At 55.2% G+C, this 25951-nt stretch overlaps 5 protein-coding genes across 8 annotated transcripts; 3 read left to right on the top strand and 2 right to left on the bottom strand.

Moving 5' to 3' along the window:
• The first annotated feature begins 321 nt into the window (after window positions 1–321).
• RPS18 (ribosomal protein S18) lies at window positions 322–4840 on the top strand. The gene is made up of 6 exons (XM_079713093.1): window positions 322–375; window positions 844–942; window positions 4126–4212; window positions 4297–4398; window positions 4506–4597; window positions 4725–4840. The coding sequence occupies exons 1-6, from the start codon at window positions 373–375 to the stop codon at window positions 4798–4800; spliced, it is 459 nt and encodes a 152-aa protein (XP_079569219.1). The 5' UTR covers window positions 322–372; the 3' UTR covers window positions 4801–4840.
• A 952-nt stretch (window positions 4841–5792) lies between these two features.
• Window positions 5793–7177, top strand: B3GALT4 (beta-1,3-galactosyltransferase 4; the record flags this gene model as incomplete). Its single annotated transcript, XM_079712883.1, has 1 exon — window positions 5793–7177. The coding sequence occupies one exon, from the start codon at window positions 5793–5795 to the stop codon at window positions 6927–6929; it is 1137 nt and encodes a 378-aa protein (XP_079569009.1). The 3' UTR covers window positions 6930–7177.
• A 319-nt stretch (window positions 7178–7496) lies between these two features.
• On the bottom strand, window positions 7497–14466 carry WDR46 (WD repeat domain 46; the record flags this gene model as incomplete). 2 transcript variants are annotated; one of them, XM_079713145.1, is made up of 15 exons in its annotated part: window positions 7497–7778; window positions 7892–8005; window positions 8134–8229; window positions 8369–8463; window positions 8609–8922; window positions 11963–12062; window positions 12378–12513; window positions 12643–12793; window positions 12899–13003; window positions 13225–13286; window positions 13414–13501; window positions 13626–13738; window positions 13882–13962; window positions 14071–14283; window positions 14383–14466. In XM_079713145.1, the coding sequence occupies 15 exons, from the start codon at window positions 14449–14451 to the stop codon at window positions 7680–7682; spliced, it is 1836 nt and encodes a 611-aa protein (XP_079569271.1). In that variant the 3' UTR covers window positions 7497–7679. The 2 variants fall into 2 exon arrangements, with proteins under 2 accessions (XP_079569271.1, XP_079569272.1); XM_079713146.1 differs by having other exon boundaries at window positions 14071–14118; window positions 14383–14451.
• A 411-nt stretch (window positions 14467–14877) lies between these two features.
• PFDN6 (prefoldin subunit 6) lies at window positions 14878–16434 on the top strand. The gene is made up of 5 exons (XM_079713147.1): window positions 14878–14896; window positions 15110–15188; window positions 15457–15527; window positions 15607–15731; window positions 16210–16434. Exons 2-5 carry the CDS (start codon window positions 15125–15127, stop codon window positions 16337–16339), a joined length of 390 nt encoding a protein of 129 aa, XP_079569273.1. The 5' UTR covers window positions 14878–14896; window positions 15110–15124; the 3' UTR covers window positions 16340–16434.
• Window positions 16435–16689: 255 nt separating this feature from the next.
• RGL2 (ral guanine nucleotide dissociation stimulator like 2) lies at window positions 16690–23939 on the bottom strand (the record flags this gene model as incomplete). Of its 3 annotated transcripts, none has more annotated exons than XM_079712519.1 (17): window positions 16690–17899; window positions 18008–18122; window positions 18542–18832; window positions 18941–19052; window positions 19135–19230; window positions 19327–19412; window positions 19569–19601; window positions 20140–20214; window positions 20382–20450; window positions 20536–20620; window positions 20714–20817; window positions 20900–21151; window positions 21422–21719; window positions 21809–21859; window positions 21990–22168; window positions 22424–22507; window positions 23778–23939. In XM_079712519.1, 17 exons carry the CDS (start codon window positions 23937–23939, stop codon window positions 17688–17690), a joined length of 2304 nt encoding a protein of 767 aa, XP_079568645.1. In that variant the 3' UTR covers window positions 16690–17687. The 3 variants fall into 3 exon arrangements, with proteins under 3 accessions (XP_079568645.1, XP_079568644.1, XP_079568643.1); XM_079712518.1 differs by having other exon boundaries at window positions 19327–19445; XM_079712517.1 differs by having other exon boundaries at window positions 19327–19448.
• Between the last annotated feature and the right edge of the window lie 2012 nt (window positions 23940–25951).

Below are 25951 nucleotides of genomic sequence, written 5' to 3' on the forward strand. Positions count from 1 at the left end.
CGGAGTGGAACTACAAGTCCTGGAGTGTCTTGCACGGCGCGAAATCGCTCCCAGATATTTGAGTTAAATTGTTTGCCTCCAGCCTTTCCCTTTCAGCTCTAACCGCTTCACCCAAGTGCAAATGGGAATCGGAAGTCTTAAGCACGATCTCAATCCGGAACCTTCGTTGCTCTCACATACAAGAACTTGACGAACTCGTAAAGAAAAACCGCACCGGAAGTCTTGGCTCCCAACTCAGACTCTTGCACAGTTTCCGGAAGCTCCTCATCAAGATCGCTCCGCCCCTTCCGACGGGTAGTGATATAGTGCTGGTACGTCACTTCCGTTCTCTCTTCCACTGGAGGCCTACACGCCGCGGCTGGGGCCGCCGCCATGGTAAGACTGGAGTCGGTTCGGGGATCTGGCGACATCGGAACCGGGGCAAGGAAGGTCTGCTGTCAGGGGGCCGAAAATGTCCTACCCTGGGGGCCTGCAACTTTCTGTGTGGAGCCTTGGATCGCACCCCTGGAAAAGGACGACTAAAGACATCCAGTTCTGGGGAGTGGGGCCGGAGGAAGTCATTCCCCGGGCGCTGGAAAGGCTTGGATGTGAGTGGGGACCTCGGCCTCCGCCACTCAAGAGTGTACTTTGGGAACAGGCAGGAGACGTGCTTCCTCCCGGAGGTTGCATCTTTCCAAGCCTGAACACTTGATGCTCCTGCTGTCTGCAGGACTGAGGATTTGTTGTGTCGTGAAAACCTGACGGGGGCTTCTTGCTCTCTGTGTGACAAGCTTAACGCTCGTGTTTGAGGTTACGGTTTAATGGTAGTTCACGGTGTCTAATTTCTCCCCGAATCTCTGTCAGTCTCTAGTAATCCCCGAGAAGTTCCAGCACATTTTGCGAGTACTCAACACCAACATCGATGGGCGGCGGAAAATTGCCTTTGCCATCACTGCAATTAAGGTAAAGTAGGGTAAGGACTACTTGGGTTGTAAGTGAAACTTGGGTTGTTAACAATTGAGCTGTCGTTAAGGCAGGGTGGAGGAAGTCCCAACCAGATCACCACGTCTGCTGGGTAAAAAAAGAATAGCTAAGAGCGCAACTAGTCCCCTTAACCATATTTGCCCTAAAAGGTAAGTGATAAAAGCCAAAGAACAGTCTCAGGTCAAGCCAGTGTATTTCACCTAGGGGATGGGGAATGGGTTTGGTTGTCTACCTGAATACACTAAAAACTTCCTGGACCATGAGCCATCAATCAGCTTGTAAGGTCCGTGCTACATTTGGTTTCTGCCCCGCTCCCCCAGTGCATCATAACATCAACTCTTCCTGGGAAATGTGTATATCCTAGGAATTGGATAATTGTACATTTCGAAGGGTGAGTAGAAATGCCAGGAGATCCTAAGTTGGGAGATGGGAGGTGTCACTATGTCATGACAGGACACCATTATAAGTATTTTATAGATAGGTTGTTAATTTAAAACAGTATATCATAAACTTTTCTTTATAAGATCCATCGCATTTACTTTTTCATTCTGTAATTCAAGGAGCACAGCTTTCATACTTAAAAGGTACATATGAAGACTGCTTCCTTCTGTGAAACTAGTAAGGCAGTGTGAAATACAGTACAGGCTTACCTCATTCTATCGTGCTTAGCAATAATGTGTTTTTTGTGGCAACCCTGTCTCAGGGAAGTCAGTTTTCAATAGCATTTGCTCACTTGGTGTCCCTGTCACATTTTGGTAATTCTTGCAATATTTCAAACGTTTTCATTGCTGTATTTGTTAATGGTGATCTGCGATCAGTGGTCTTTGGTGTTAAGGTATGTATGGGTTTTTTTTGAGACATAAGGCTATTGCTCCCGTAATAGGTTACATAACTTTTACATGTGTTGGGAAACCAAAATATATTGTGTAGCTCCCTTTATTGCAATATTCACTGTTTGGCATGGTGTGGAACTGAGCCCACTGTATCTGTGAGGTTGCCTGTTCCCTTTTTAAAGGCTGTAGATGAGATAGTGAAAATAAAAGATGAGCATGGTTAGTAGGATACTTCTGTTAAACCCTTCCTTTGCCTCTTTGAAATGAATTAGTTTGTTATTTGTTACCTTAAGTATGTGTCAACCTTTGTAGTCAGCTTAAAACAGTTTAACCAAAGCAGTTTCCGATACTTAATGAGTATTTTGATAAATCTTTTTATTAACTTGATGCCCTACTTATCACTGGGAGAGATTAGATATAGACAGGTACTAGGGCCGTTGCTAATTGTGTGGAAAGTCAGCCTTTGCTGGCTCTTCCTCTGGTGAGACAACTGAAGCTTGCAGGTGGTCTTTTGGGGGGGGCAGTTTTTAGCTATTACATACAGTGCTGTTACAAATGTTCTAGTACATGTACATATACATTCTTAAAGAACATCCATCTACATTTCTGGTAGGTATATAGGACATGTATATGTTTAGCTTTAGTAATACTGCTAAACAGTTTTCCAAAGTGGTTGTATCAATGTACACTTTCTACCAGAAATGAATGGGAGCCCTGTTGCTCCACCACCTTTGCAGGTGGTCTTTTGTTAATGATCTGGAATGTAGGGTGGGGTAATACTTAGAAATTGGAAGAAAGTTGCCGGGGGAGGTTGCGTATAAGGAGGGGTTCCTCAAAAAAATGTAGTTAGAGGAGCAAGGTTAATTGGCCATGGAAAGGTGAAGTATTGAAGTTGGCACAAGCAGAAGAGGGTATTTGCTGAGAGGTAATACACACCTGCAAGGTTATTCTGTGCCATGATCCCTTTGTTGTTTTGTTTCCATTTGTACACTTTTGCTATGAGTATTCCTTAAGGCTGGTTGTTCTGCTCTTTCTCTAAATCAGGATGATAACTGTTGTCTGTGGATTGTTTGGAAACATGGAGGGGGTTGGAATTGGTCACAATGACTGGGTTTCAGAGACCAGTATGAAGTTAGTATCAACTCTTCTGTTAGATGGTCCAGGCCGTTGAGCTACAAAGATGAGAAAGTGATGATTTCCTGTAGTGTACTCTTCTGGATGGAGAGAATAAGGGTGGTCTGCTTGGGGCAGAGTAAAGGGGATCTGGGGGTCTAACTTGGGAGGTTGGCAAGCCAGTATCTAAATAGGGCTTTCAAAAATCTTAGCTTGATAGCAACTTTTTTAAAAACTTGTTTATGGAAAGTTTTAAACACTTAAAAGTAGAAGGAAAAGAATTAAAGTTTGAGAGAGACTTAAGATCCTAGTCTCTTCCAAATCAATCTGGTAATTTGACTTCCTGGTCACTTTCTTACAGAGAGGAAATACCATCTATTTCAGTTTCCTGGGGCCCTTGTAACACAGACTTGTTGGCTTCAAACAACAGAAACTTAATCTCTCAGTTCTGGATGCCAAACATCCTTGGTTTCTTTGTGTTACAGCTGCATCACTCTAGTGTCTCGCCTCTTATCACATGCTTGCTTCCCTCTGTGTCTGTGTCCTCTCCTTTGATAAGAACGCCAGTCATTGGATTTAATCCAGTATGACCTCATTTTAACAAACTATATTTCAAAATAAAGTAACATTTTGAGGTTCTGGATGGACATACATTTGGTGGGACACTACTCAACCCAGCACACAGTCCTTCACTATCCAAGTCTCTTTGGCTTTGAATTCAGGTGGCAAGGAGTACCAGTGGTGGTGGTGATACAATGTCACTGATGTAAGTGTTCGTTTAGTTTGATCGTGCAGTGACCTGCCCAAAGGATCATGGCCCGTGGCCCTTAGACATTAGCAACTGACATTCCTACCCCTTAATCAACCCTATTCAAAATACCCTAATCTTGCTGCCACATCAGCTTCATCCTCCACGATGCAGAAATGAGGAGGTGCCATTCTTGGGTGCTGCTGTGTTGTCTTAACAGCAGCATTTACAACTACGTCCGTATGCTGGGCAATGTGGGGAAAAATCTGCTTTCAAGGGGTGTATGCCCCAAGTCCTCTGGTCCAGCCCTGCCTCTGAACAAAACTTTTTTAATGATTAGGCTTTGTATCTGGAAAAGTATAAGACACTAGTTTATTTTAGGACCTACCTTTCTGTGCTTTTTGAATCATGAGTCTATAAAGGAAACCAAAAAAATCAGACTCATCCGACTCTGAAACCTTTCCTCAGGGTGTGGGGCGAAGATATGCTCATGTGGTGTTGAGGAAAGCAGACATCGACCTCACCAAGAGGGCAGGAGAGCTCACTGAGGATGAGGTGAGGACAAGGGGGGCTGGGGCTTGGGCCTATGGGGAGGGGGCGGGGAGACCATCTGGACCTGACCCTTGTCCTGCCTGCCAGGTGGAACGTGTGATCACCATTATGCAGAATCCACGCCAATACAAGATCCCAGACTGGTTCTTAAACAGACAGAAGGATGTGAAGGATGGAAAATACAGCCAGGTGTGTATTAAGATGGGAGAGATTAGAGAAAAGCAGGATATCCATTTAGAATTGGTCATAGGCCAGGGGGTAGAACAAGCATACCTCACCCTCTCCTCTGTATCCAGGTCCTGGCCAACGGTCTGGACAACAAGCTCCGTGAAGACCTGGAGCGACTGAAGAAGATTAGGGCCCACCGAGGGCTACGCCACTTCTGGGGGTGAGTGGGGCGGGGGTTCATCTCTGCCTGTCCCTAGACTCCCAGGGAATTTTCATGCTCTGTCTTTTTCCAGACGTTTGTTTTGTATGGTGTAAGACCTGTAACCCTTCTCTTTTCTCACCTGCAGACTTCGTGTACGAGGCCAGCACACCAAGACCACAGGCCGCCGTGGCCGCACCGTGGGTGTGTCCAAGAAGAAATAAATTTGTGGGCGTTGTCTGTTAATAAATAGTTTATACAGTTGTGGCTTCCTTCTTTATGGTTCTTTGCATTTTTCTGGAGACACTAATAGGGAACATGTTCTCACACTGGGCCCTGTTGGTCATTTTCCCTCCTGCTTGATTTCCCCACTCAGCTGCCCAGACAGTGTCCTTGGTCTTGGTTAAAGCTGTGCTGTTGCCACTCCCCACTGCGGGAAGCAACATTTTACTTAGTGGTGCCCCGCTCTCCAGGTGGGTGGGAGAAGGGGCAACCGACATGCTCATCCGCAGGAGAAGCCCTCATGATTTTCAAGACTAGGCTCCCTATTGTTGGCTTGCAGGGTGTTGAGGCTTGTGTAGGTAGTTGAGCCTAGCCGGTTGCCGCTTAGGTATTTCCAGCTCTTTACCACCCTAGGTTTCTGAGAGTTGGGGGGGAGATGCTGATATTGGTGACCCGGAAGAGCTGAGCGGCAGGGAGGGGTGGGGCGCGTTGTTGCCAGGGAGCCGCTGCCGTTCCGGCTGCACAGCGTTCGCCCGCTGTGCCAGAGGCCCGCAGGTCCAATTCCATTCTTGCCCAGTTTCGGGGAAGACCCCACTTCTACACCACCCGCTCCCTCCCCTCTGCATTGTGGTTGCCGCGCGGCTGCGAAGGTTCTCAGAGGGTTGCTGGGGACGCGCACGCCACGCCCTCCCAGCGAGAGGGGCGGGACTAGGCCGCTTCCGCGGACGGGGGAGGTGACTGGTGAAGCGGAAACCCGCCGGCCATGGAGGCAGGCCTCGGCGGCCGAGCCGACAAGGTAACCTCCCCCCAGCTGCAGCCATGGGCTCCGCCGCGCCTCCTCCCGCGCCGGCACCTTAGGGCGCTGGTACAGGCCGTACCCTCCGCCCGCCCCAGCCCTGGCGTGGCCGGTTAGGGATCCAAGTGTCCTAGATCTGCACTCTCCGCCCTCTAACCGCGTTCCATCTTTCCCTCCAGGTCCCCTCTGCGCCGCACCATGCGCCTCAGCCTCTTCCGGCGCCTTCTCCTGGCCGCCCTGCTGCTCGTGATTATCTGGACACTCTTTGGGCCCTCGGGCATCGGGGAGGAGCTGCTGAGCCTCTCGCTAGCCTCCCTGCTCCCAGGCCCGGCCTCGCCCGGGCCGCCCCTGACCCTGCCCCGCCTCCTGATCCCCAACGAGGAGGCGTGCGGCGGTCCCGGTCTCCCGCCCTTTCTGCTAATCCTGGTGTGCACGGCCCCGGAGAACCTGAACCGGAGAAACGCCATTCGGGCCTCGTGGGGCCGGCTGCGCGAGGCCCGAGGGCTCAGGGTGCAGACTGTCTTTCTGCTGGGAGAACCCAGCTGGGGCTCGCGCGGGAACGACCTGGCGCGGGAGTCAGCGGCCCAGGGGGACATAATGCAGGCGGCCTTCCAGGATTCCTACCGCAACCTCACTCTCAAGACCCTCAGCGGGCTGAACTGGGCCGACAAACACTGCCCCGTGGCCCGCTACATCCTCAAGACCGACGATGATGTGTTCGTCAATGTCCCCGAACTGGTATCAGAGTTGGTCCGGCGAGGAGGCCGCTGGGAGCAATGGGAAAGGGGCATGGGGCCCCCGAGAAAGGCGAAAGTTGGAGATGAAAAGTGGGAAGGAGGCCCCACCTTGGCGAGGCAGCCCGTGCCTCTGTTGTACCTGGGCCGTGTGCATTGGTGGGTGTACCCCTCTCGGACACCAGGGGGCAAGCACCAGGTATCAGAGAAACAGTGGCCTCCCACCTGGGGCCCCTTTCCCCCCTACGCCTCAGGCACGGGGTATGTGCTATCGGCTTCTGCTGTGCAGCTCATACTGAAGGTAGCCAGCCGGGCACCCCCTCTGCCACTGGAGGATGTCTTTGTGGGGTTAAGTGCCCGACGAGGAGGCCTCGCCCCAACCCACTGTGTCAAGCTGGCTGGTGCCACCCACTACCCGCTGGATCGGTGCTGCTATGGGAAATTCCTGCTGACATCTCACAAGTTGGACCCCTGGGAGATGCAGGAAGCCTGGAAGCTGGTGGGTGGCTCTGATGGGGAAAGAACTGTACCGTTCTGCTCCTGGCTCCAGGGAGTCCTCGGCATCCTCCGATGCCGGATAATAGCCTGGCTTCACAGCTGAGAGGGCCTGGGCGCCCAGGAGAGGGGTGAGGAGCTGAGAGTCCAGCCAGCACCCTCACCACCTTCTCTCTCCTGGGCCCAAGGCAGGGGCTCTAGCCGGCTGCAACTGATTGGTTGCCCTACACCAGATGCTCAGTCTGTCACTGAAGACTGAGGGATACAGGAGACACCTAGGGGGCTGCTTGGCCTGCCAGCCCCAAAGATGGTCAAGAGCAGCTGCACATGCTGGGTTGTTCTCTCCAGCCACGGCAGGGGAGGGGCACAAGCCCCTCAATAAACTTGTCTCTTTTCCTCTTCGAGTACAGTGTGGTCCTCACCAGGAGTCTCAGATCACAAACCTGGGGAGCCTGAAGGCTACCAGAGGCTGCTGGATGGAAAGGACATCTCCAGGGATGTGGGAGAGGGAGGACAGCCTCTCCCTGGAGGAGGGCCCTAGAGAGCCAGACTAAAGCCACAGCGACCACAAGATAGGGGTGAGGGCAGAAGCAAGACACCACGACCTCTCGCGTCCGAGAGCAGCCCCAGGCCGGACATGGGAAGGGAACAGGTCCACGGGATGATCCAGACATGTTATCCAAAAACCCACCTTCCTGTTTAATACCAAGCCCTCTCCCCCCACCCCCGGTAGTCAGCTTTCCACCCCCTGTGGCGGGGGGGGCTCACTGCTCCCTCCTCATTCCAGGGAACAGGTCATTCCCCACAGGTGCTCTTGGGGAGAGAATGTCATTCCCAGGAACCCCTGGAGCCTGGCTCAGCGCACAAATCTGTCCAGGGCAGATGGCCGGGCCTCCATGGGCTTGGCCTTCACTTGCTTCTGCGGCTGCTGCTCCAGGCTCTGCCGGACTTTGTCCTGGGGTGGGGAGGAAGGGGCGAGGTGAGAAGTGGCAGGCTGGCAAGGCCAAAGATACAAGCAGGAGGGCACAGCCCACAGGCCGCCCGGCCCATCCCCCAGTGCTCGCTTACCCTGTGTTCCTCATCCATGACCTTCCTCTTCCTCTTCACCCGACTTGCTGTGGAGCTGCGGCCCTTCTGCTTTGGCTTTGGCTGGAAGGGAGGCTTGGTGTCGGGATCGTAGCCCTGAGGGAGGGGACAGGAGTGAAACCTGAAACAGACTTCCAAGGCAGGGAACTGCACTTCTGAGGACATGGCGGGGACAGGATGTGGGGGTGAGGAAGGCCCCGGGCCCTCGGGGCCCTGCTCCGTACCAGCCTCTCAAGCCGTTCCTTCTTTTCCTGCTCCAGAGAGATGACATCAACCTCTGCCAGGGCTCGTGGGTCCAGACAAATGAGCTCTGCAGGTACCTGGGTGTGTCACAGAGGGACAGGAATGCGTAAGGAGCCACAGGAGGGTGACACCAAAGAGGGCTGGAAACCAGAGACGCCGCTGAAGCCCACTCTTCCCAAGACCCCGGCCCCAAACCACACGCAGACACTTCCTCACCTTCTCCAGTAGGGCCTTCACCTCCCACTCCTGGCGCTGCTTCCGGCTCCTGTATGGGTTACTCTCCAGGCCGTCGAAGTTGGGCTCAGCAGCCCCTGGAGGGAGGAGGGAACACGGAACTGTAAACAGGAACCTGCTCCAGCCTGAGGAAGCCTCTGGCCCCCAGCTGTCTCAGGGTCAGGCCCACTCCAGCTTCCATCCCGAGGTCATCCACTTAGAGCCCCAGCCCTGCCCACTCACCAGGGACCAGCATGCTGGTGATGCCCCCGCTGTGCCCCACTCCCAGCACATCTTCAAAGGGGCAGAACTGAAGGCCATGCACGTGGCCTGAGAGCCGGTGGGTGAGGTAGGGCTGCTCCAGGGACGGGGGGCTGGCCTTGCCCTGTCCTGCCCATATGTTGACCACATCGCCCGTTCCTGCAGCCAGCAGTCCCCGCTGGGAGAAGGCCAGGTGCCCCGCTCCCTGGGGCAGGGTCCGAGTGCTCAGAGGCTGGAATGTCCCTCGCAAGTCAAAGATCTTCAGCTGGTGGTCCAGGCCAGAGGTGGCCATGTGCCTGGGGGCAAGGGGGTGGTGATTAACCCATAGTCTGAGCTCACTGGGCAGGCCTGTGGCGAAGGCCAGGCATCAGGTCTGGCTGAGGAGAAGAAGACCAATAACGACAGTAATCACTACCATCACACCACACACTCCGCGCACCTCTTCTCAGTGAGGTGTCGCGCAGCTGTACTATTTTCATTTCCCTTTTACGGAGAAGAAACTGAAGCTAGCTCAGAGAAAGGAAATCAGGGTGAGTGGTAGAGCTAGAATTCAAGTCAGCCCTGGGTCTTTAGTGTCTGTGCTCTTACCCACTCACGACATGTGAATGAAAGGGAGGACACACACGACAATCTACACCCAGGTGTGAGGTCCCACCGCATAGACAGGCAGCCCGTCGGTAAGCAGCGGGAAGGGCTCATGGCAGTGGTCAGGGAGGGCTTCGTGGGATTTGAGCCATTCTAGGTAATTCTCAAGAAAGCACAAAAAACAGAGATGCATGTATAAGCAGGTACAAATGAATGAACATCAGAGCGTGGAGACAGGGAGATGGAAGCAGGGGTTTGTTTTCCAGGCTGGTGGGAAATATGGCCAGGAGGGCCAGGAGGGGACAAATTGCAGGGGCTCCTGAAGGTCGGACGGGAGATAGTTCCCAAAGCTGCTCTCCGGCAATGACAGGCCACAAGGTGGAGACTGCATGGACCTGAAGAAACCTCCTTAGGAAGCAAGGAAGTGATGCGCTCGAGGGCCCTGCCCCGCCCCCTTCCCTGGAAGGAGGGTGGGCAAGGTTGGTGACCAAATCCTCTCAAGGAAGCATGTACCATGCAAGTCATTTACTTGCAGAGGTTGGAGTTTCTACTGATGTTCAAGTTGCTCCTCAGGGAGGCTGAAGGGGGACCAGCCAGGCCAGGGGATGTATGTTTGCCAGAAGCCAAAGACCCTCCTCTTAGCCTTGGCTGTGAACCCAGGAGGAGGACACTAAGGAGTTCCTACTTGAGCAGAGACTTGGCCTGTGATGGGGCCGAAGAGAGGCCCAGCTGGATACTTGTCCTGACAAGACAATCAGGGCCCAGCTCCACCCGAGGGAGAGGCCATCAGCACAAACCAGGACTTATGGAGGGCTCCTGGGACATAGGGTCACACCCTTCACTGAGCCAACAACTCAGGAGCACACGCTGGCTCCTGCCCCAAACACACCCAGCTCTGGGATCCCCTGTGCAAATGCCCACCCAGTGGCCAGATGGGTATCCCAGGCCACACTACCACGCTACTGAACTTGCAAGAAACACTTCAGCTTTGCAAGTCCAATCCAATCCTAATGCAAGCTTCCAGAAAGCCAGCTGAGGACAATAGTCAGCCTCATCTCTGGAGCCCCTGTGGCTGGTCTGAGGCACCCCTGGGGAGGACCAGAGCTAAGCCGGAGTGGGCCTAAGACCAAGGACCAGAGCCGTCTGGTGTCAGGCTGTTGACCAAACTTCCGTGAACGAACTGATGGAGCCCTGAGCGCAGGAGTAGCTGACCCAGGCAGCCCGGGGAAGGCCAAGTCCAGCTCAGGTCCAATGGCCCACAGAAGGCAGAAAACCTCAGGACAGGCCCCCCGACAGTCCTAGCACCAGACTGGCACAGACATGGAGTAAAGGGGGCAGAAGCAAACCACTTGTCCACAGAGACACAACTATGGGGGGCCCAGGAGGCCTGAGCATCTGGCAGGCCATAAGTTGGTAGCCACTGGGATTTTCTTCTTCCTGATTTTCTATCAAACAACTTAAAAGTAAGGTTATGGAGTTAATACTTAATGTAGAAGATTCCTGAGCAATGGCGTAAAAGGAGAAAAGCCATGTGGGAAAGAGTATTCTGACATCAACACCCAGGACACACAAGGAGGAGGAAGAACCGGAGGCTAGAAACTGAGACAGCGAGAATGGCGAGAAACAGACCTTGGAGGGACCCTGGAGGGGAAAAGCAGTCAGGACTTCACAGCGGTCGTGAGGCGGAAATTCAAAGCAGACCTGCCACCCTCAACCCTTCACATCACCAGCCAGACCTAAAGAGGACGATCGTCTTTGACAAAGATGATGAAACACAGCGCTCCCTACCCACCAGGCACCATGATCAACTCTATAGGCCTTAACTCGTGTTCATACCTACAACAGTTTTCTAAGCTAAGCCCCAGGCTTGGCAAACTACGGCCCATGAGCCAACAAAGCCAGCGCACCACCTATTTCTGTACAGCCCACAAGCTGTAGGGAATGGTTTTTACATTTTTAAGTAGTTGGGAAAAAAAAATCAAAAGAAATATATTTTGAAACATGAAAATTATTTGAAAACTCCAAGGTCAGCATCTACAAATAAAAATTTATTGGGACACAGTCACACTCATTCAGTTACTTATTCTGTGGCTGCTTTTTGTGCTAAGACAGCACGGTATTGTGGTCAAGACCGACACCACGTAAAGCATCTCACTTGAGAGCATTTCAAGTACCACCCATCTCATCATCTATCTGTGCGAAAAGATGTTTGCAAAGATAACATACGGAAAACCTCTCCACAGATAGGCATCTGTAGATAAACACTTGCAATTGGGTTGGATGATTTGGGACACTAACTTTCAACCTCAATTAAGCCAAATGTTATTCTCAAAAACAGGAATCCAATTCTCATGAGTAGACCTGTATTACAAAAATATTGTGTTCAATTATTTTTCTAAGTTCATTGCTTAAAAATTTGTAATCCTTTGTTTCCTCTTGTTATTTAAAGACCTACATAAATCACTCAGTTATGCCCCATTGCCAACAAAGCCTAAAATACTTACTATCAGGCTCTTTACAGAAAGTCTTCTGGCCCTTGAGCGAGACACTCATATCCCCAGTCTCAGGGTGAGGCCGATGTGTGGTACACCGAGGTCACCATGCTCGCTGACATGGCTGGTCGGGGAGAACACCAGGATTTAAACCCAAGCAGCTTGGCTGCAGCGTCTGTGCTCCTCTCCTTTCTGCCCAGCTGTGACACACACACCGCCCCTCACCCCCCAACACCTCAGGCCCAAACAAGTAACTTACGTGCCTGTAGAATCTACTGCCACAGCCCGGACCCCACCACGGTGACAGAGAATCTTTGCCAGTGGCTCCTTCATGGCTGGGCTCCATAAAGACACAGTCCCTGGGCATCAGAGGAGAACTTTAGTTACTAAAAGGGCGCTGAGGTGATTAAACCTGGGAAAGATGGAGACTCAAGGCCGAAGTAACAAGAGAGGGAAGCAGAGGGGCAACCTGAAGGGACCCGTTAAAAGCAAATATAGAAGAAAAGCAGGGGCATTCCCTGGCAGTCCAGTGGTTAGTACTCAGAGCTTTCAATGCCGAGGGCCCAAGTTCGATCCCTGGTCGGAGAACTAAGATCCCTCAAGCCGCAAAAAAAAAAAAAAGAAAAGAAAAGTAGAACAGGATGGTCAGGGTCAAAGTTCACCCAGGGACCGACCATTGCTGTGTCCCAGATGGATGACGGCATTGTAAGGGTTCTGAGTCATGACATCGAGCCGTCCAGCCCGGGCATTCAGAGCTGCCACAATCTTTCCCACTGACACGTCCAGGTAGGTCAGAAACCCTGTCTCTGACTAAGAGAGAGAGAGAGAGAAAAAATGAGTCCTGATTGCCCTCTGTCCTTCCTCTACTGGGGCCCCAGGGGAGGATGGTCAGTCTTCTCAGGGGCTGCCACCCGGTCCCTGTGCTCTGCAGCCACTCACAGCTGTGGCCAGGAGAAAGTGGAAAGGCAGGAACTCAAGCCGCGTGATGCGGTCACAGCGTCGGATGCAATGGAGCTCGATGCCCTGGTTGTCGTAAATGTGAAGCCAGCGGTTCTGGGCGACAGCAAGCAGTGCCTCCGAATGCAGAAACCTGGGAGGAGCGGAGTAACAGTACAACGTGAAAGGGAGTCACCGGCTGTCATTCGATCAGGGATGGGCTGTCTCAGCCCCACCGCTGCTGCCCGAGGCCACTGACCGGATGTCCCGCACTGCCTCCATGACGTTGATCTCGCACATGAGCTTCTTTGTCACCCAGTCAAGGGCGGCCACATGACCCCGGCGCCCTCCCAAAGCCAGGTGTCTGTTGGAGTTGGAGGACAGGCAGGGTGTCAGTTCAGGGGGGCACCTGGGCTCAGAGGTCTGCCCTACGCCAGCTCCTCCTCTCCAGGTGAGAGCAGAGATGCTGCCATACACGCTCACCCTCACATGCAAGCAAATCACAAGACCCTCCCCACATCAACAACCCAGACACACACCGGTATGGCTGAGATGGGCAAGACTGAAGTAACTGGAATCCCTTACCTCCCAGTTCGAGAGTAATTAAGCCTGTAGGGTCCAAACTGCCTCAAGTTCAAGTCAAAATGCTAGAAAAAAAAGAAAAGAAAAAAAAGAAAGAATTGGCTCCCTTTGGTAATTTCCTCTTCTAGTCCCCACTCCCATCTTACTCTGCATCCATCAACCCATTGGCCCCTTTTCCATCCTCAGGCTCACTTTGGCTGCACTTGCAATGTCCACAGCCTCCACGATGTCAGCCTGGCGTATCTTTGCCGTGTCCTCCCCATCCTCTCCTTCCAGAAACCTGCAAGTGAGCATCAGGGGTGCATTAAGGCTTCCTAATATGAAGTGGGTGTACCAACATAAAAATGAGAAATGAGAGCCCCATAAAGCAGGGGCTGGGGAGGCCCATATTAGGGTCCACTCACCCAGGTTCCTCAGCAAGCAGCAGCTCAGAACGAGCAGCTTTGACACTTATTGCCTCTTCTTGAGCTTCAGCCGCCTCAAGTCGGCTCCGGATTTTGGTCTCAGAACGTGGCAGCTACAACATCGTTGGTGGAGAAGGAGTGGGAGGAGAACCAAGGGATATGGGAGTCACAGGAGAGCCACCTGGCCCCGCCTCCATCCAACTCACCCAGATACTCCCTGCCTGCAACCCCTCCCCACTCTCCGACTGGTCCTCACCTTTTTGGATTTGTCAATGCGACAGAACTTCTGAACCACCTCCACAGGGACGGGGGCGGGGCCTGCAAATGGGTCCTGGGCCTGGGGCAGGGAGGAGGCAATTAGGAAACAGGCTCAGGTTGACCCCAACCCTCGTACCCTCAAGCACAAGGCGACTTGCCTTGCCACCCTATCAGGTCCCAGGCTCACCCCAGACAAGCTCCGCTGAGGCCCTGGACTCCTCCGTTCCCGGGGTTTCTTCGGGACCTGGGGCTTCTTGGAGATCCGTGACTTCTTTGTGCTGTGAGTGTTCTTTGGCTTCTGGGGGCGGAGCTCTCGATTCCTCTTCCGTTTACGAGGGGGACCTGCAGAGGCTCCGGCAGCGGTCGGAGTCGTCTCTTCCTCCCAGTATCGCCGCGGTTTCTGCCGGCAGATCAGGATCCCCGATAGTCCGTTGCCCCTCGCCCCGCCCCTCCAACCCCGCAGGTAAAAACTTCCCTTCCACCCCAAGGAGGTCTCTACCTTCTTCTTGCGCTGAAGTTTGTCTTTCTTGGGCGGGACATTACTGCCCAGCTTGGGGACCGTCTCCATCTAGTCCACTCGAACCACGATACACGTGGAAACTCCTCTCAGCTGTCCCACAGTCGGATGGAGAACTCCCGGAAGTTCTCCGACCCTCATCCAATCAGCGCCGCCCCAGGTCTGAAGCCTTCTGGGCGCCATCTTGACTGAGGGCGCGCTCGCCACTGAGGGCCTCCGCGGGCCTTAGCCCCGCCCTCCCGTGCAGCTGCTTATGCCCGAGTAATGAAAGAGAGGCTGTCCGGGGCCAGGACCCAAGCAACCGTGCAGTTTCTTTTTCCAGCTTGGTTTCCCCATCTTGCCTAAAACCTTCCAAATCCAGTCTTTTCGGCGGAACGCCGCTCATTAAACATGTTAGAACTACATTTCCCGGCATGCGTCAGACGAAAGCTTCCGGCGCCGTCTTCTCCCGGCATTCGTTGTTTACTTCCGGGTTTACCAGTACTGAAGGGAGAACGTGAGTGGGTCAGGGTTTCGGTTGAGGTGTTTGGGGTCTTGTTTCGCCCGCCACCCCCTGGGGCCGGGGTGGAGCAGATATTCCGGATCCGGAGAGACTGCGGTGTCCCGAGAGGCTGCCTGTCAGGAGGGCTGTCATTTCCGCAGGCCAGAAAAGGGAGCTCGGGTACCTTACAGAGTGTGAGACCCAGCGCCCCGCTCCCGCTCCCCGCAGGCTTTCGTCCCCGCCATGGCTGAGCTAATCCAGAAGAAGCTACAGGGAGAAGTGGAGAAATATCAACAGCTACAGAAGGGTAAGGGAGGAGGGTCGGTGTGGCCTCGCCCCAATTCCCTCACAACCCGAAGCCATACCCAGACCATGTGTTCTGCACTGCCTCCACCCCACCCCCTACTCCCGGCCCCAGCGTGCGGTTCCATCCCCACCTCTATACTCTTCCCATCCACTGACTCGCCGCCCCGTCCTTGGCCTACTTCCTCAACTACATCTTTTTCTCATCAGGATTTTGGGGGTCGGGTGGCGCATGTGATGTCTCTAATAAAGTCTTTCCTCCCACCCACCAGACTTGAGTAAATCCATGTCAGGGAGGCAGAAACTAGAGGCACAACTAACAGAAAATAATATCGTGAAGGAGGTGAGAGACGGATTTGTGGAGTGAGGAGGGATCTGTCCTGGCAGTAATTCTGATCATGTATGTCCCACTCCTCCATCAGGAACTGGCCCTGCTGGATGGATCCAATGTGGTCTTTAAACTTCTGGGTCCCGTGCTGGTCAAACAGGAGCTGGGGGAAGCTCGGGCCACAGTGGGGAAAAGGCTGGACTACATCACGGCTGAGATGTGAGTCTTTATTCCACCCCCCTGTGAGGTACCTGACGCGTTGGGATAAAGGTGTTGAGGAACCATTGTAGAGTCGCTCTCCAGAGTAGCCCCCAATTGTCCAGTTCCTCCAACCCTTCCATTGTAACTCCTCTCCTCCATCCTCCCCTTATTTTTTATTTATTTATATTTTTTTGGCGGTACGCGGGCCTCTCACTGTTGTGGCCTCTCCTGTTGCGGAGCACAGGCTCCGGACGCACAGGCTCAGCGGCCATGGCTCACGGGCCTAGCCGCTCCGCGGCATGTGGGATCCTCCCGGACCGGGGCACGAACCCGTGTCCCCTGCATCGGCAGGCGGACTCTCAACCACTGCGCCACCAGGGAAGCCCCCATCCTCCCCTTAGATCTCAAGTTTTTCACCAATCTCCTTCTTGCCTTCAGCACCCTCAGCAGTCAGTCTCACTAATTTCTCCTTACTTGCTTTTTTGCCTTTCCTCAGTAAGCGATACGAATCCCAGCTCCGGGACCTAGAGCGGCAGTCAGAGCAACAGAGAGAGACCCTTGCTCAGCTGCAGCAGGAGTTCCAGCGGGCCCAGGCAGCAAAAGCAGGGGCTCCTGGGAAGGTCTGACCCTGTCCTGGGGGCGGGGGAGGGGAGGAAATGAGGCAGCTCTAGGGTCTATACTGTAGCTAATAAAATGTGAAAACACCTGGCCGTTTTCTGACCAGCCGCTTCTGTCATAATTGTCTCCATCCATTCTCCTGGTCCCTTCCACCTTGTATGTTTATCACCTGCATTACCCTCTCAGGTCCAGACCCTTGCACTGGAATCTCTGTGTGGCAGAGTAACTCTTCTTTCTTGAGACTAAAATCCGAAATGTCTCAAACCTAATTCTTGCCTGTATGTGGAACCCTTAACTCTTCCTTATTTTGGTTGGAAACAAGAAAAGGGCGTTTACAATGCAATAATTTCAGGGAAAGTGAGTTTATTGAAGAACTCACAATTCTCTAACCCCAGAATGAAACATGGTGACCCTCCTTTGCTATGATTTCTTGTCATCCTCAAAATAGCCCTGGCATATTATTTTTAGTCTCTTTCTTCCTAGAATTTGAGTGTGGCTTAAACTGATTTCAAGCCCCAGCACATAATGCATTGTAATATTGTAAGGTCTCCCAGTTTGTACATTGTCCACAAAGTTGTTCTTCCATTTCTTTGTCCTAAAATTGTTTCTTACAAATTCAGAGTCAGGGGTGTTCTTCGTGCTGATCACTTTAATTGGGATGGCTAGTACTTGACATGGGTTTGTAGCAACTGAGGAGGAACATGTAAGAGCAAATAAAGGGACCAGGGATGGCGAGGTTGTTGGGGTGGAACAAACCATTCTGAGGAAACCGTTTCCACCAAGTCCTTGCTTCCAGCTCTTCATGGATAGAGAACATTGGGCCCCTCTTTTTCCATGGTGTCTACCTTCAGCCAACTCCCCACCCCCACTCCAAGCAGCTAGTTGGTACACACTGCAAGGACGGGAGTAGAGTTCAGGTAGTGTTCTGGTTTATTAGTGTCACAGTGACAGGAACCCCCAGACTAGGAAGAGGAACTCCTACGAGAACCTTTTTCTTACCATTCCCTTCCCCTGGGGCTCAGAGCCTCTAGGCTTTTCCTTTCCCCCTACTTCCAGGCCTTTCCTTGGCCCTTAGCATGCTAGGATGTGGCCAGGAATCAGAAACGGATCCTTTTCCCAGCACTAGCTGTGTGCTGCATTCATGGAAAGTGGGAAGCTATACACAGGTATCCGTCTTGGGTACCAAGATTACCAGTTCCCGTAGGGCTGGATCTCGGCTGTCTGTTAAACCAGTGGCGCTTCACTGCCCCAGGTCCTTCTGGACTTTTTCCCAGTGCGGCAACTGCCACCATTCAGGATGGCTCCCCACATCTGGCACGGCCACCATGAGTTCTAGGAGCCAACAGGGCTTCCTCCTCAGAACAGTGCTCGGGCAATCTTCCTCCCTTTGGCCTTGATCCTGGGAAAAGAACCCCCTCCTCCCTCACTTGGGGGAGTTCCCGAGGCAGAAGGGCCACTGGCGTGGCCCAGTGTAGCAGTGGAGGGCCGTCGCCGCTGTCGCAGGAGGAAATCGAGTGAAGCTCCATCCATAGCGTAGAAGACGTTAGCCGAGGGGGGGATGGTCAGCTCTGTAGGTTCAGAAAGGGTGTCAAACACAAACACGGTCATTCCCCGCACAACCCCCCGGATGTGGACGCACTCTCTTCCAGAGTCTGTCTGCCCTCCCGGCCTCTGACCTCGCTCGCCTGGGAGCAGCTGCACTAGCTCATACTCTGAAGCCACCGCAGAATCACGATTGTTTTTCTTAAGGACACGACTGATGACGCTTGGAGCCTTGTCCTGGCTTGTCACCTGGCAGGACAGCAGACCAAAAGAGCAATCAGTTGGCCATGATGACCTGTGCTTTCCATTTTTCCAACCCTAGCCAGTGATCCCAACCAGAAAAGGTTACCCGCGCCCAAACTTTCGAGCGAAGAGGGAAACCCAACATGGTGGCTCCCTGTACTCCATCCGCCAGCCCGCATAGTTGCTGGGCTGCTTCCTGTGGGGAAACCGCTGTTGGTTCTGAAAATCTAATACGGCCACCCAAAGTTCAAGGTGCACCAGCTAATGCAAAGTAACCTTCAAAAGAAAACATGGTTGCTAAAACCAAAGGTCAATTAAAAGTAAAATCATCCTCCCATTTGGCTGTCGACATCTAAGACATCATCCATCTCTAGTCCCTCGGGGCACCATCCTTCACCCCACCTCCCAGCCCGCAGCTCCCTCACCAAGATGCTCTTGTAGACACTGCCGTCTTCCCCCAGCTCCATCTGGACTCGGATGATGTGGCAATCAGAGGCCCCTGGCCCAGACCCCCCTCCCCCATATCCAGCCCCCCTGGAGGCCCCTTCTGCACCCCCACTGAGCGGGGAGCCACAGGAGGCTGAGCGGCGGTGACCTCGAGAAGGCCTCGGGGAGGAAGCTGGGGGAGAGAGGTGGCTGGGGTCAGCGGGACTCTGCAGGGCTGGAGTGCTTTCCAGGGCGGAGTCCAGAGATGAGACAGACGGCCACTTCATGTGCTGGGGACAAACGACACAGGGAACTGGCACGAAGGCAGGGAGGTCAAGGGAGAAAGATTCACGAAGTCAGGGTCAGTGTTGAGGTCAGAGGTCAGGAGCGGAGCTCACCTGGGCCAGCCGGGTCAGCAGTGGAGCGGGGGTTGTAGGCACCTCCTCTGCCCCCACACTGGGCCAGTCCCAGGAGACAAGGGGTGTGGGACCTCCAACAGAACCCAGCACCCTGGAGTGGCAGGACATTGGGAAGGTCAGAGGGAGAAGGACAAGTCCCCAAGAGACCACCCGCCCACCACTGACTCCCTCACTCTGTCCACTGCGAGATGACCAGCGTTGGCCGAAGCACCCGCGGGGCAGGAGGGTCACTGGTACTGGATGGCTCCACCTCACAGGACACTTGATGGCTGGGGATGAGGGCAATGGGCAGAGGTCAGTGTGTGACACACTGACCCCCACGCCCAGCCTGAGCCCTGGAGTCCCAACCGCACCCAGCCAGTCACCTCTGGGCCTCTGTCAGTGGCCGGAGCCCCTGTAGCCACCGCTGGATATCGGGGTCAGGTCGGAGGTCATAGCCACGACATTTGTTCTGGAGCTGCCTCAGCTCAGAAAGGACAGCAAACTCCTAGGAAGGAGCCCACAGACTGCAGGCGCCAAAATTCAGGAACCCCTGACTCTGCCCTCCTCTCCCCTTCCTGGGATGTGGCTAGGGACAGCCAGCATCCAGCCCAAGTGCTCCCCTCACCTTCCTCCGCTTGTCAAAATTGATGTATCCGTTCTGCAAGGATAAAGGGGATGGGGTGAGGGTCCCAACCCTGCCACAGAGAGGACGTTCCCTCTCCCAAATGCACTTCACTCGGCCTCTCTGACTCCTCCGGCCCTCCCCCGCCTCCCCCTCTCATCCATCATGTCCTAAGCCCCCTACCTTACCCTTTCAATAGAACATCAGGGGTCAAAATTGTGTCCACTTTACAGTTGAGAAAATTAGAGCTCAGAAAAGATAAGGAACTTGCCCAAGATCCCAGTATTGGTTTATTTAGCAAACTGTCTATATATGCTTACATCTCAGGCATGTTCTGAGCACTCGCCAAACATTAATTCATTTAACTCTCATAATAAAAGGTTGATGTAGATGCATCACTAGTTTCCCATTTACAGATCACTAAGGCACAAGGAGGTTAAGCAAACTTGCCGAAGTAACAGAGTCCTGGCAGTGCTTCTGCCTTGCAGCCCCTTCTGGAAGGAGGTCTGTCTGACCCTGAGGCCTACTCATTCCATTATCGCGATGCACACACACACACACACACCCCACTGACCTCCAGCTCATCCTTGGAGGCTGCGTCCAGCATCACAAGGTCCTTCAAGAAGGTGCCAAGGTATGGGACCACACCCTGAGATCAGAGGGAAGAGTCGGTCACCCCTGCCATTGATCCAAGGGCGCTCCATCTCTCCACACTTTCCTATCCCATTGCCTCAGAGAACAAGTTGAATTCTGCTCACCCTGCTGTGCCTCCTCTTCCATCCCTCAGACTGCTTCCACCCCCAACTAGTCACTCACCCCACCCCGGGAGCCAGACCTCGGGGACTTCTTAGAATTTGGCTCCAGAGAAGGCTGCAGCTTCACCTCCTGGTGGTGACAGAACAAGGAGACATGGGGGTGGGGGTGGGGGTGGGGGTGGGGGATGTCTGGGAATGCCGGGAACAGGCCTCACCTGCAGGAGGAGCTCCCGGCTCTGGGAATAATTATCCTCCTCGGAGAAAATCTGGCAGAGGCTGGAAAAGACTCTGAGGCTGTCCCTGGGGAGCAGGGGGCAGTGGCCTTGAGGAGGGGCCTGGCTCAGTTGCCCCCCTCCCAGCCCTTACCCGACTCCAGTGCCCCATCCTCCCCACCTGGCTGCTTCCCCCCAGGCTGCCCGAAGCCTGTGGATGGGGCTGGATTGCAGGGCCGACACCACAGCATACACTGAAGAGAAGTTTCGGAGCAGACGGCACTCCTGTGGGGATCACAAGAGGGGACCGCAGCTGTGGGCCTCTTTCCACACCACAGTCCCCAGTAGGGCCGAGCTTCTCTCTTACCTCTGCCACACGGATCCACTTCTCCAGCAGCCGGGCCCTCTGGGGGGGACGGAGTGGACGTATGGTCACCTCCCCAGGCCCCTCTCCGGTCGAGGTAGCCCCCAGGACAGAGCTGACCACTGCCCCTGCCACCTTGTTGAACTGTATGACAGTAGCCCGGACAGACGGGCAGAGGTGGGAATGTCCTGGCCGGTCTCTGTGACCCCACAGGCCCCCCAGGCACTGAGAGGGGACCAGATTGAGAAACAGCTCCTGTGGGGCGGAGGTTAGAGGTTAAAGTTTGTAGTCAAGTGAGGTCAGCCTTCCAATATCGGGGGTGTGAGGATCTCAGGTGGCCAAGGAACCAGAGGGGCACAGGGTTTGAAGGGCAACAATCAAGAGGAAAGGGGGCAAGGTCAAAACTGGGTGGATGGAGGAGATTGGGAGCTGGATCAGGAAGGGTTGGAAGCACGGTAAGGATCTGGAGTCAGGGACAGGTTAGTAGGGGGCAGGGGGCATGGGGGTCAGAGGTCAAGGTCTCACCGCATCTAGCAGGGTCAGCTGTTCGGCCAAGTGGTCAGCGAGGAACACCAGGACATCCGTGGGGTCAGCAGGGGGATCGCCGGGGAGGGCCAGGGGCTTAGGAAGTTCGGGGGTCTGGGGGTCCACCCGGGACCGGAGGTTGCGGATGAGGTCAGCGCCGCCCCCCCCAACACCCTCCCCTGCTGCATACCCTGTCCGAAGCAAGAAGCTCTCAAGCCGGTCAATCTGACCCTTGACCTCAGAGCCAAAATCCTCAGGGTGAGAGGCCAGCCAGGTTGACAGTACAGAGATGGCTACCCTGAGAGAAGTGGAATCCGCCAGGGGTCAGATGTCAGGCTGCAGCCTGGGCGGAGGGAACTGTGAGGTTAAGAATCAGGGGTCACTCACCCTTTTGTCCTCTCTAGCTCATCAGTAGGATGAGATTCAAGGGCTTCCAGCCTGGGGAGTGGAAGAGAATCTATCTGTCCATTTTTTCCAAAACGCTAGTGGCTTTGACTATTTGGGCGGGATATTCTGGCTTTAGAAAGTCCAGACATGTCAATGACCCTTGGTCCCTTATGACCCTGACCTGTCAGCCATAAGCCCTAGCAGGGCAGGCGTGGAGGTGAAGGCCCGGTGAGTAGCCAGGAAGGCTGCCGTGAAGGTCACGTCAGTCCCTGATGTCCGGGCGTCCAGCAGGTGTCTGACCAGGGCCTCCAGAGTGCCAGCTCGGAGCCTCCGGGAGGAACGCGGGGGAGGCCTCGGGGCCTGGGGGAGACAGAGGGCCAGTCACTGACCCTTTTTTCAACTCTGCCCCTAGATATCTGGGGGAAATCCCAGACCTAGGAGATGATCCAGGCTCACTGTATTAAGATTCAGAGAGGGCAAAAGACTTGACCTAAGTCACACAGCAGAGTCCGGTCTGCAAACTTCCAACCTGGCACTCTGGCCAGAAAGTTGGCCGGAGGAAGGGGAACTGGGAGGTGGAGGGTCAGAGGTGTGAAGTCAAAGTTATGATCTCACCAAGGGATCAACAGGCTGATACTGGCGACTTGTGACGGTAAAGGTGGCACCATCCTCCTCCTCGTCCCAGACAGACACAGGGGCCTGGAGGAGCAAGGAAGGGGAGGTCAGACAGTTCCCCACCATACCCCACTGCCCAACCCTCAGCCCCAGGCCCTACTCCTCCCTCTGTACCCCTCACCTGTTGCGGCGGGGGACAGTACCAGCGAGTACGAGGGGTGGGGGGGACTGGTGACCCCAGGTCTCCCCCACTGGGGCCCAGACAGCCCCCCGCAAGCCGCCTCAGGGCCCGGTGGAGTCTAGGGGGTTGCCGTGGGGGGCTGGATGGAATGCAGGAACCCTGGTCCTGGAGACCGCTGTAGCCCCTTCCCCCCAGAGCTGAACCCCAGAACAGCGGAGAATCAAGGTGCAAAGGGTAGGAGACGGGAAGCGAGAGAGGCAGAAAGCTTGAGGCAGAGACCTTGAGAAGCTGAAACCTCAGTCACAGGCACAGCTGCATGCTCCGCCCTCCCCCGCAGGAACTGACCAAGCCCAAAGAGTTAGTCCTTCCCCTTAGCCCCCTTTCCCCGGGTCCCTCAGCCCTGGAGACCCCCCTCGAGGTGGCGGCTCTGATCCCAGTACAGGAAGGAGAAGGGGAAGTGGGGATGATATGGGGGAAAGACTCAGAATGTCATGTGACCCAGCCCCTCCCCCAACCGATCCCGAAAAACCAGCCCTGCTAGTCACCCAGCCCTCACCCAGACTCTGGACCCAGGAGTCCAAAGCCTCGGGGCCTCAAATCCAACTTTTGGCGCCTCCCGAGGCCCCAGTCATACTCCTGGCCACCACCATTAGTCCCGGAGAAAAGCAGGTGACCACCCGCCACTCAGCCCGGGATGGTCCCTCCAAGGTCCGAGAACCTTGGCTTCGCGCCTCCATCCAGAGCCCGGCAGGAGAGGGGGGAGGGGTCACGAAATCAAAGGGTTCCCTCCCCAATCCCGGAATCAGAGGAGCGGGTTACTGTGGAAACAAACCCCTCCCCGCCAAACAAAACCAGGGAGGGAGACAGGGACCTAGACACCAAGCCCAGAGAGACGGGCACACTCGGGCACAGGCGGAGAGGGCCAGAGACCCGCAGGACAGCCAGCCAGACGCTCCTGGCAGGAACAGGGCAGGTTCCTGCGGGCAGGTCCTGAGTCACACTGCGGCACAGAACCACAGAAACGCCGGGACTCCCCGCAGCGGGGAGACAGGCAGACACCACCGAGAGGCGCGGAAGTAGCTGAGGCAGGAAGAGATGAAGGGACACAGACACCGAAAGGTGGAGAGTCTCTGAAATATACACGCCCCCTACCTCCCACCTCCCGCGTCTCACCTCGTCGTCTTCCTCCTCCTCCTCCTCCTCCTCCTGCCCCCCGCCCACGCCCCGGCCACCTGGGCCCCCACCCTCTTCGGGGTCTCGACTCCGGAAGCTGCTCAGCACGACTCCCCCGGGGGGGCTCGTGTCCAAAAACAGCCGCAGGGGCCGCGGGAGCATGGCCGAGTGAAGGAATCAGCGGGGTCGGGCCATGGGGGCGCCTGGGGAGAGACAGGAGGGGGGCAGGTGGAGAGTCAGGTGGGCGCAGGGGATCCGGAGGCGAGGTAAGCGGGTGGGTTCTAGGTAACCGGATGGGAGTCCTGCAGGAAGGCTGGGCGGGGGGGAAGGAGGGATACAGGGGTGGAATATGGGGGGCCTTGCATTTTAGGGATGAGGGGGTCACGAGTACGGGAACGGGCAGGGTCACAGGGTGCTCTGGCTCTGACCTGCTCAGTAGGGGTGGGGGCAGCGCAGGTCCCGGGCCGCTGTTCCCGTAGGTCTCCGGTCCCTGATCAAGTTCCCAGACCGAGTCCCTTCCCTGGCTTTTCCGCACCCCCTTGTACCCCACCCCCTCGCCAGACTCCCGGGCCCTCCCGCCCTTTCCGCTCCCCCCGACGTCCGCCCGCTCCGAGAGCAGGAGCCAAAAAGGGAAGGAAGTGAGGACAGGAGCCAGGGCCGCGAACGAGAGGAGCGCTGGACACTCAGGGGCCGGGACCCAGGAGCCCGGGTCTCCAGCTCCGCTGTCCTCGGGCCCCCCGGACTCGGGGATCCTGGAACCCAAGTCGTCCCGCACTGAACTGGTATAAAGATTTCAGTCTCCAGTCCCCGGGGAAGGGCAGGAGCCAAATTTGACATTCCTCTCCCCCAACACAACCACTAGGCCAAAACTTCCGCGGGAAGCGTTTTAGGCGGGGACGGACACAGTTACTCCAGTCTGCGGGGTTCCACTCCCACCCCTATCCACGCGTGTAGCGGGCTGAAATCCACTCCGATTTTTCCTGAGAGCCCTGGGTTCCCGCCCCCTCGGAAGGGGGCGGAGCAGGAAGCCGCCATGTCCGGTTAGGGACTCGGCGCTCGGGGGTTTCCGACGCCAAGGCCTGGATCTCGGTTCACGTACGGTCACCCCGCGAGGGCCGGCTGCTTGAGGGCGTCCCGTCCGTCATTAGTGGCGCCCGACCCCAATCAGTTCCGAAGGGGGATTGGGTGCAGCCGAGGCATTTGAGAGGCGGGGTCGTTGGAAGGAACCACACGTGATTGGAAGTGTTCTCGCGCTTGGAAAGGGGATCCCTGTGGAAGAACTGAGGCACCCGTTGGAAGCACTGAACAAGTTTATTCCCATACGATTAGACCCGCTCCCCGCGTCGGTCTGGCCGACCGTCCTGACCTTCGGAGGTCCCTAAGCCGAGCCGCTGCTTCCTTCCTCCAATAGTTATTTGATCCAACACCTGCTTTTGAATACTTAGGACGCAAAAAGACTAACTTCTTATATTGAGCGCACTCCAGCGGGCGCCAGGCCCTGTGCCGGCGCGGGGGATACACCAAGGGACGGACAGGCTCATCCTCGCCTTCGAGGAGCCGACAGTCCGGGCAGGGAGACAAGCATTTAACAACGACTCGCACAATCACTTAAACACAACCGTGGTGAACCGCACAAGAGGGATACGCGGCGATCTGAGGGAATGACAAGGCTGACCTGGTCTGGAGCCCAGGAAGGCCGAGGGTGGACCAGGCAGAGGGAACAGCGCTCTGGGACCCAGGGAGGGTGGGAGGCTATTGAAGAAAAGGATCAGCCATAGGTGTGATGAGCATTGAGAAGAGGGCCGGAGAGAACACGAGGCGGGATTGAAGAGGTAAGCAGTGCCTGGAGCGCAGGGATACACAAGCCAGGACAAGAAGAATGGATTTTGCCTCTAGAGCACCCGTTTCTGTCCCAGAGGTCCCTGAGACTATTTCAGGGGGTATGCGAAGTTTAGGCTATTTTCATAACAATCCCAAACTGTTATTGGCCTTTTCATTCTCATTCTCTAAAAAACGTACAGTGGGGCTTCCCTGGTGGCGCAGTGGTTGAGGGTCTGCCTGCCGATGCAGGGGACACGGGTTCGTGCCCCGGTCCGGGAGGATCCCGCGTGCCGCGGAGTGGCTGGGCTCGTGAGCCATGGCAGCTGGGGGCCTGCGCGTCCGGAGCCTGTGCT

This window comes from Hyperoodon ampullatus, assembly GCF_949752795.1.
Source record: "Hyperoodon ampullatus genome assembly, chromosome: 10".
Taxonomy (NCBI): Eukaryota; Metazoa; Chordata; class Mammalia; order Artiodactyla; family Ziphiidae; genus Hyperoodon; species Hyperoodon ampullatus.